At 60.4% G+C, this 8,547-nt stretch overlaps 2 protein-coding genes across 2 annotated transcripts; both read left to right on the top strand.

Moving 5' to 3' along the window:
* Window positions 1-6: 6 nt before the first annotated feature.
* LOC130608555 (ferredoxin-fold anticodon-binding domain-containing protein 1-like) lies at window positions 7-1,507 on the top strand. Its single transcript, XM_057426541.1, has one exon. It carries the CDS (start codon window positions 247-249, stop codon window positions 1,504-1,506), a length of 1,260 nt encoding a protein of 419 aa, XP_057282524.1. The 5' UTR covers window positions 7-246; the 3' UTR covers window position 1,507.
* A 5,535-nt stretch (window positions 1,508-7,042) lies between these two features.
* LOC130608556 (alpha-1,2-mannosyltransferase ALG9-like) lies at window positions 7,043-8,504 on the top strand. Its single transcript, XM_057426542.1, has 3 exons — window positions 7,043-7,298; window positions 7,933-8,071; window positions 8,252-8,504. Exons 1-3 carry the CDS (start codon window positions 7,198-7,200, stop codon window positions 8,405-8,407), a joined length of 396 nt encoding a protein of 131 aa, XP_057282525.1. The 5' UTR covers window positions 7,043-7,197; the 3' UTR covers window positions 8,408-8,504.
* Window positions 8,505-8,547: the final 43 nt, after the last annotated feature.

Here is an 8,547-nt window from a genome sequence, read left to right on the forward strand (position 1 = left end):
TGATTCACTGCTGTAGTCTGGTAATGCCTGTGCTGAGTGGCAGTGGTGATCCTGACTGTTAAGTCTCATTCCTTTTTTACCAGTGAAAGTGCAATTAGTTCTTGATTGTAACATGGAGACAACCACCACTGTCCTGAAAACGTGTGAGCCATTTCAACACTTCTGATGAAAGACTTGGCTTGTTTGGGTAATTATTAGAAACCTTTATATCTGAGACTGTTTTGGGTAAGTTGCTGGGCTCAAATTATGATCACAGGAAGGTATCTCAGGGAAATCTGTTTAGTGGTGTGTGTAATTCACACTTTTATTTTTCACAGGGGTTTCCTAGAACCAAATTCAAATCATCCAGTACGGACAGTAAAGGAGAAGCTCACTGCAGAGCTTTGCCAAGCCTTTCCGTTACAAAACATTGACTCCTGCCTTCCTCTGCTCCACCAAGGTCAACTCAATGGTGTCTGTGACTCAAATATCTTTTGGATCATTCTGAACCCAGAGGAGACTCCAAGCACTGAAGAAATGTCTAATGGACTGGCAAATGCAGTTTCATTTCACCATGTTGATTTTTGCAGGGATGCAGATAAGAATGGCTGGGTGGATGTACAAGAGGGATGCCACATTTCAAAGCAGTATTATCTTAGACCTTCCCTTCTACCTTATGCTCAGGCAGTAGGACAAAGAGGAGCTTTTCTCCCAGAGACACTTTATGTTCTTTCTGGGCTGGTTTTCAGGAGGTGTTTTATCACTCCTCACTCGATGCCTGTTTTTCATGAGATGTTTTTTGTAAGCGCCATTAACAGAGGCACAGAGAAAAGCTATATCCAGATGTTGGTGGATAACATTAAAACTAGCATACATTCTCTTCACCAGACCGTTTCCAGCTTTAAACTGAGTATCAGCCTGCAGGAAGCAATGAGCTTTGAAACAACTGAGCTAAATGACTTTGCTGCTTTTGAAACTCGGCTTAGTAAAATTCAGTACTTAATCTGTGTGGAGACAGATACTTCAGGCTCCCATGACAAGGGCTCCTGTGTGGGAGTTATAAGGACAGCTCATTATGAACTAGTAGGCAGTGAACTGGTTATTGTCTTTGCTTCATTGAATCTTGACCTCCTAGCCATGCTGATCTGTGGAATATGTGATTGGCGAATGCTCTGGACATCAGACAATCGGTTCCTCCATCAATTTCCTAGAGGAGAATTAAGGCTATTCAAGAGTTTTTCTCTCTATCCACCTTCCTATGTGCATGATGTCAGCTTTTGGGTTCCTGATGGGGAACAGTTCGATGAAGTTGCTTTTCACACCATTGCCAGGCAGGTGTCGTGTGAAACGGTCACGTCCATCCAGTTAATCGACAGTTTCCAGCAGTCAGAGACAGGACGGAGGAGCTTCTGCTACAGGCTGACCTTTCAGTCCTGCGACAAGGCCCTGAGCCGTCAGCTGGTGGCGGAGATGCAGCTGCTCCTCCGGAAGGAGATAAACCAGCACTTGGGTGTTACTGTTCGATAGAGAGGTGTGTGTTGGTTTCGGGTGATTGAGCACTGCCTGTGCCTTGTATTGATGGGGAAATGCGGTCCTCGACACCAGGTGCTCCGCAGCGCCCATCGCTCCCAGCTGCAGGGCTTTTAGGGGTTTAAAAGGACCGCCCCTGGGGCCGGAAGGGGAGAGGGGTGGGTTTGTGCTGCGTAGGCGGGGTCGTGGTACTGTGCGGTGAGCCACGAGCCCAGCGCGTGCTGCAGCCCCGGGCGCCTCGCGGGAAGGCGGGAAAGTGGAGGGGATGCTGCACGCGCCGGGCTCGTGCCCCCTCACCTCAGGGGCGCCTCGCGCGTGGGCGGGAAGAGCGGGAGCGCGCATTTACCTCAGGGGGCTGAGGGGGCGTCTGAGGCAGACGGGAGCGGGACCCGCCGGGGGACGGGACGGGAGCCGGTGCCGCCGGGGAAAGGGTAGTGATCGCCTCGGGATGGGAGGGAATCGGTGCCGTCGTCTTGTGGGGGAGGGTCTGTAATTGCCTCAGGATAGAGGGGAGCCGGTGCCGTCGTCTTGGTGGGGAGGGGTCTGTAATTGCCTCAGGATAAATGGGAGCCGGTGCGGTCGTCTTGGTGGGGAAGGGTCTGTAATCGCCTCAGGATAGAGGGGAGCCGGTGCTGATGTCTTGGTGGGGAGGGGGTCTGTAATTGCCTCAGGATAGATGGGAGCCGGTGCCGTCGTCTTGGGGGGGAAGGGTCTGTAATTGCCTCAGGATAGAGGGGAGCCGGTGCCGTCGTCTTGGGGGGGGAAGGGTCTGTAATTGCCTCAGGAGGGATAGGAGCCGGTGCTGATGTCTTGGTGGGGAGGGGTCTGTAATTGCCTCAGGATAGAGGGGAGCCGGTGCCGTCGTCTTGGTGGGGAGGGGTCTGTAATTGCCTCAGGATAAATGGGAGCCGGTGCCGTCGTCTTGGTGGGGAAGGGTCTGTAATTGCCTCAGGATAGAGGGGAGCCGGTGCCGTCGTCTTGGTGGGGAGGGGTCTGTAATTGCCTCAGGATAAATGGGAGCCGGTGCCGTCGTCTTGGTGGGGAAGGGTCTGTAATTGCCTCAGGATAGAGGGGAGCCGGTGCCGTCGTCTTGGGGGGGAGGGATCTGTAATTCTCTCAGGATAGAGGGGAGCTGGTGCCGCCGTCGTCGTTGGGGGGGGAAGGGTCTGTAATTGCCTCAGGAGGGATAGGAGCCGGTGCTGATGTCTTGGTGGGGAGGGGTCTGTAATTGCCTCAGGATAGAGGGGAGCCGGTGCCGTCGTCTTGGGGGGGAAGGGTCTGTAATTGCCTCAGGATAGAGGGGAGCCGGTGCTGTTGTCTTGGGGGGGAAGGGTCTGTAATTGCCTCAGGATAGAGGGGAGCCGGTGCCGATGTCTTGGTCGGGAGGGGGTCTGTAATTGCCTCAGGATAGATGGGAGCCGGTGCCGTCGTCTTGGTGGGGAAGGGTCTGTAAATGCCTCAGGATAGAGGGGAGTCGGTGCTGATGTCTTGGTGGGGAGGGGGTCTGTAATTGCCTCACGATAGATGGAGCCGGAGCCGTTGTCTTGGTGGGGAAGGGTCTGTAATTGCCTCGGGGCGGGTGGGAAGCGGTGTTGTCAGGGAAGGGTCCGCGTCCGCCCCGGCGCGGGCTGGCGGCGGTCGGGTCCCGCCGGCCGGGCTGGGCTGTGCGCCTTCCCGGGAGGCGCGCGCAGGCATCGCTGCAGGGGGTGCAGCAGGACCACGGAGGATCCAGTCTCCGCCTGGAGCGGCCCGGAGCAGCAGAGAGCTCTTCACCCTCGTCCCTGCAGGGAGCCCCGGAGCACCCATCCCGTGAGAGGAGCTGATAGGTGAGCGTTTACCGGGTGGGAGGTGGGGGGGCGGGGGGCAGAGGGAGGGGAGTCGGGAGTAGGTGTGGGAGGACGGCGGGGCCGGTGGTGCTGGGGACAGTTCCCACGGGGCCGGGCGGGGCTGTGGGGAGCTCCCGGTCCCTTTCGTCCCTGACCGCGCTCTCCTGCCTTCGCACCGGTCTCCGGAGCAGACAGAGGCGGCGTCCGTCGTGTGGCAGTGATAGGCAAGAGCGCCTTCAGCCCAGGACCCTGAAGAGGAGCGGAGAGGGGAAGCCCGGGAGACTGAAGAGGAGCGGAGAGGGGAAGCCCGGGAGACTGAAGAGGAGCGGAGAGGGGAAGCCCGGGAGGCTGAAGAGGAGGAAAGTGAAAGGCACTCTGGGCACAGGGACCTCCTTGTCACGGGGGCTGGGGTCACACAAGGGCGTCAGTGGCACCTTTGGGGTGCCCTGGCTGGCTTTGAGCTGGGTGCCCTCCTTGTCACCAGGGTTGGGGTCTTTGCTTTTGCCATGTTGCTCCGTGGGTGGGTAGCCTTCCCGGAGAGAGGGGCAACCTTGTAAGCAGGGGGAGAGCCACCATCTCCGCAGCCTGGGGTGGGGGGAAGAGGAGCTCCTGAATATGGGGCGTTGTGCTGCAGCCGGGTTAGCCAGCCCGTAACTCGGGCTCCGTCTTGTTGGGAGTGCTGAGCTGAGGGGGACCGCCCTGTAAGAAGGGCTGTGTGTGGCCCCTCTGCTGGGCGGGAGGTGTAGGGAGGGACCCCTTTAATCAAATGGGTGTTTCTGTCCCTGACCTTTCAGAGGCACGGGGCTGAGATGTGTGGTTGGGCGTGCCCTGCCCTGGGCTTCTTTCTCTCTGCTCTCAGTACCTGGGGCAGTTTAGGAGGGTGGACACTAGTGGGGAAGGTGGGAGGCTGGGGCGAACCTGTCTGGGACCTTCCTCTGAGGTTGATGTCCCTCACTCCCCCGGGCGGGGGACCTGGTTTTTGCTTGAGCCCTCACTTCCTTGGCAGCCGTCCCAGGACAAGAACATTGTGTGGAACGGTGCCAGTGAGCACCACGGGTGAGCTAGACGAGGGGCGGTGGGCTGAACACAAGAGCGCTGCCAACACCTTTGACTGGCGGTGCGCTGCGTGATCTCCCTGTAAACACGGCTGGAGTCTTTGGCCTTTGCCACGATGCCCCACGGTTTGGCTGCCCAGAGAGCGTGGCAACCCTGTAAGGAGGGTGAGAGCCACCGTCCCCGCACCCGAGGGGGAAATGGAGCTCTCTGGACCCCTAGGCCACCCTGTAAGCAGGGGAGGGCCGTTTCCCTGCCCCAGCAGCTTTCTGCCCGCTGGTGGCCTACCCAGCGTGACCCCCTGTTGTCAGGGCGTGTCACAGCGTTTTCCCCTTGGCGTGTTGAAGCTCTCCGGCTTCCACGCAGCCCCGGGCCCGGTCCGAGGCTCTCCTCTCCTGCTCGCAAGTAGGGTGACTCCCCAGGCATTGGCTGCACGGGGCCCACGCTCCCTTTGTGGAACTTCTTTCCTTGTTTGTGTCTGCGATTGCGTGCGTGTCTTTGCGTGCGTGTGCATGAGCAGGAGAATGAGCTTGTTTAGGCCCTTGTTAAAATAGCTGCAGCGTACTTAGCCTGAACTTCCCGGGAGAGCCGGGCTCTGTGCAGTAACAGGGGGCCCCCCTCTGAGTCCGTGAGCGGAGGGACGGTCTGGACTCGCCCCTTCTTTCCAAGGACGGCACCAAGCCGCTTAGTCGTGGTGCGGGCAATGCGACCCGCCTGCAGTCAGGACCTGGGTCTCTGCCTGCGTGGCTGCCTGTCCCGCTGGTGACCCGCCAGCGTGACCCCCTGTTGTCAGGGCGTGTCACAGCATTTGCCCCTTGGCGTGTTGAAGCTCTCGGGCTTCCACGCACAGCCACAATAATCGGTGGAGCCCTCTGTCCCCTGGAGCAGCCCCAGCTCGCTTTAAGCAGGGCTTGGGACGCTGTTTTAGCCAGCCCACAGGAACGAACCCTCCCTCGCCCTTCAGAGGGCGCAGGCCCACCTTTGGCTGGGCTGACCTCCCCCTGCTTGGGGTCGAGGTCGCTCGCTGGGCTCCTGCAGAAGTACAAGATGATGATGGTGACGATGATGATGATGTGCTGCAGCCACGAGGCCCGCCCGTAAGTCGGGCGCAGGTCGGAGCCTCAGGCTCCGTGGGGCTTGTTGGGAGCGCTGAGGTGAGGGGAGCCACCCTGTAAGGAGGGCTGTGAGTGTCCCCTGCTCCCAGTGGGAGTGCTGGGAGGGCCCCCTGTAAGCAGGCGGGTGTCCCTGGCCCCAACCTTGCAGGGGCAACAATTCGGAATCTGTGTCTTCTCACGCCAGAACTGGAATGGCTTCTAAACCGCCAGGGAACGGCCCTGAGCCAAGTACCTCCCCCACACCCATAAAGACCCTCCCCAAAGCACTAAGGATGCTGTAGTGTGACTGCAGCCCCGGTGACAGGGACCGTCCCTTTGCCCGGAGTGCCTTTCTCTGGGCCCTTCTTCAGCCCGCTGCTTCTCCTCCGGCTCGCTCTTTCCTTGCAGTTCCACACGCGAGGGATGCCTCTGTTTAACCTTCTCCTCCGGGGGCTGCTGCCAAGGAACCGGGGAGCCTCTGCCCACTCCTCCGCCCGGTGGACCGGGGGGCGCCCGCCCCGGAGGAACATCCCTGCTTTTGTTTGTCCAGAGTCCTGGGCCTGAGAGCAGAGACCGAGCGGCCTAGGGCACGGCGAGGAGGGTGGGATGGGAGCAGGTCGAGGGTGGCCAGCGGCGCTTGCCCGCCTCAAACACCACCCCGTTTGCAACCAGCTGCTCGGCGTTAAAGCGACAGCTTCTCCCGAGGGTGGGGGGAGAGACCCACTTCGGGAGGTTTTGCCCAAGCCCCCCGCCCCTCCCGGGACCTGCCCTTGCCAGAGCTTCCAGCGATTCCGCTGCCCCTAGGGCAGGAACTGCCCCGCACTCTACAGAGCGCGCAGCTGGCAGCCTGCGTGGGGTGACCGCCCCCCTAGTGGGGTGCGGGTCAGGGTGTCCCTGAACGGGAGAGAGGGAGCCCCAGAGGGGCTTGGGGACCAGGGCCGCCCCCTCCAGCCGCTGCTTTGCACGCCCAGCAGCGCGTGCCCAGGGTGCCGCCTCCGAGCACGCCTCCAACGCCGGCGGAGCCCCGGAACCTCGCTCCGGTGAGAAAAGGCGAATGCCGAGGTGTTTGGGGGGGGGGGGGGGGGGGGGGGGGGGGGGGGTAGGGGGGTGGGGAGGGGGGGGCGTATGCTGCGGGGCCGGCGGAGCAGCGGGGACTGCTCGGCCCTGACTGCCTCCTCTGGCCCCTGCAGCGGCTGCTGGCGGAGGGGTCCGTCGAGCGTGGAAGGACCATCGGGGCAAGAGCGAGCGAGGAGTGGAAGTGCGGGAAGAACGCGCACGACAACGCGGTCGTGAGCAGGAACTGTCCTGCAACAGCTTTTGTCGCTGCCCTTTTCCCAGCTATTTACTGCGGCGGTTACCCAATAAAGCGCTTTCTCCAACCGTCTCCTGTCTGTTTGGCTACTGTCCTGCCCGAGTTCGCCCGGGCAGGGACGGGGAGGTATGCCCTCGGGAGCATCCACCGCCGCGGGGCTGCTGCCGTCTCGCAGTCGTGGGAAGGGGCGACCGGCGGCTACCATAGCCGTGTTCCGGCTCCGCTTCCTCTGCTGCGGGGCGCGCTCCGCACTCCGGCGGAGCGAGCTGACGGCGGCCCGCGCAGGCGGCGTGGAGGCGCGCGCCCGTGCCCACACCCGGCATGGCGGCCGGCGGCTTCGGCAGCGCTGTCGTTCCGTTCGCTCGGGCCAGGTAGCGGGGGTTCTCGGCTTCCCGTTCTCGGCATGGCCGCCAAGGGGGCTCGGCAGCGGCTGCGAGCTGGAGGTGGCGGGGAGGCGGCCCGGCCGCGGTCGGAGGCCGCGGTCACGGAGGAAGCCCGCTTGGAGTAGGTGCCGGGGCCGGCGTCGGGAGGGGGGAGTCCGCGGCGAGGCGGGGCCGGGACGCGGTGGGCGCCGGGCGCGTACCCCTGCAGCCGGGCGGTGCGCGCGGCCGCCTGTCGTGGGCGGGTTCGCAGCGGCATCCCCAGTCGCCGGCGGGGCCGGGGCCGCGGCCGCGGCCGCTGCCGCTGCGAGCTCCCGCCCAGCTACTTCCTGGTCTTTGCGTCCTGAAAGGGCCCGGAGCGAGCCCCCTGCAGGGGCTGGTGCGTGCCCAGCCGGCTCCGTGTGTGCCGGGGGAATGGGATCTCCCCGGCGTCCTGTCGGTGGAGTTCCTCCCCTGCCTGTGGTAGCTCTGCGTGGCCTTGGTGGTGGGAGGAGGGCAGACCCTGGGGGCTGTCCTGCTGCCGTGCGTTAAGCACCCAGGGCCCTTGTTCCGTTATGGTGTGGGGTGGAAGATGGTTCTTCCTTGGCACGGAACCGGTAACCCCCAAAGAAAGGAGTGAATGAAAGATACTTAGGTGACAGAGATGCAGATACGCTTGTCTGTTCTGCATCTCTTTGTTAGTTCTGCATCGCATTGTTAGTCTTGAGCTAGTTGCCGGGTCTTCTAGGTGTGTATCTGTACTTTTCTCTTTGGACTAGATCACCTGGGAGCAAAGCAGGACAAGTTTGGGCTCCTGAAGGATCAACGGCTTTTAAGTGTCTCATTTCAGCCAGGTTCTGTGCAGCTCTCTTAAGCAACATCTCTGACTGCGATGAGACCTTTAACTATTGGGAACCGGTAAGTGGCTTTGTCTCCTCCGAGATACTTGAGAGTTTGTAGCTGGCTGTGCAAATGCAGATTTATCTTGAACCTTGCGCTAATCTCTGCGTTTCAGAGAAATTTTCTTAGGGATTCAGGGGTGAGGAATGCAAACCTGTCTGCTCTGTGTAATGCGTGTTTGTTTAATCTGAATTGTAGACGCACTACCTCGTTTATGGAAAGGGGTTTCAGACATGGGAATACTCTCCAGCCTATGCCATCCGCTCCTATGCTTACCTGTGGCTTCACGCCTTACCAGCTTTGTTCCATGCTAGAGTTCTACAAACTAATAAGGTAAATCAGCCAGCTGTGTGAAAGTTTCTTTTCTGATGAATAAACATGCCTTTAGCCTGTGTTAAAGAGGTGCTCTGTTTGTTGTTGGAGTGAAAAGGACTGGTATTTACAAAACACCCCTTTGTTTACAAATACCTCCCTTCCTGTAATAATTTGCCAGG

The sequence above is a fragment of the Pezoporus wallicus genome, unplaced genomic scaffold, assembly GCF_028554395.1.
Source record: "Pezoporus wallicus isolate ANWC-B61680 ecotype Strahan unplaced genomic scaffold, APGP_CSIRO_Pwel_v1 contig_13237, whole genome shotgun sequence".
NCBI lineage: Eukaryota > Metazoa > Chordata > Aves > Psittaciformes > Psittacidae > Pezoporus > Pezoporus wallicus.

Bases quoted from the DNA above. Each gene is read 5' to 3' on its own strand.
- LOC130608556 (XM_057426542.1), top strand. From the start codon at position 7,198: ATGGCCGCCAAGGGGGCTCGGCAGCGGCTGCGAGCTGGAGGTGGCGGG. The intron at 7,299-7,932 runs GTAGGTGCCGGG...TCTTTGGACTAG, and splicing joins ACGGAGGAAGCCCGCTTGGA to ATCACCTGGGAGCAAAGCAG. The intron at 8,072-8,251 runs GTAAGTGGCTTT...TCTGAATTGTAG, and splicing joins CCTTTAACTATTGGGAACCG to ACGCACTACCTCGTTTATGG.
- LOC130608555 (XM_057426541.1), top strand. From the start codon at position 247: ATGATCACAGGAAGGTATCTCAGGGAAATCTGTTTAGTGGTGTGTGTA.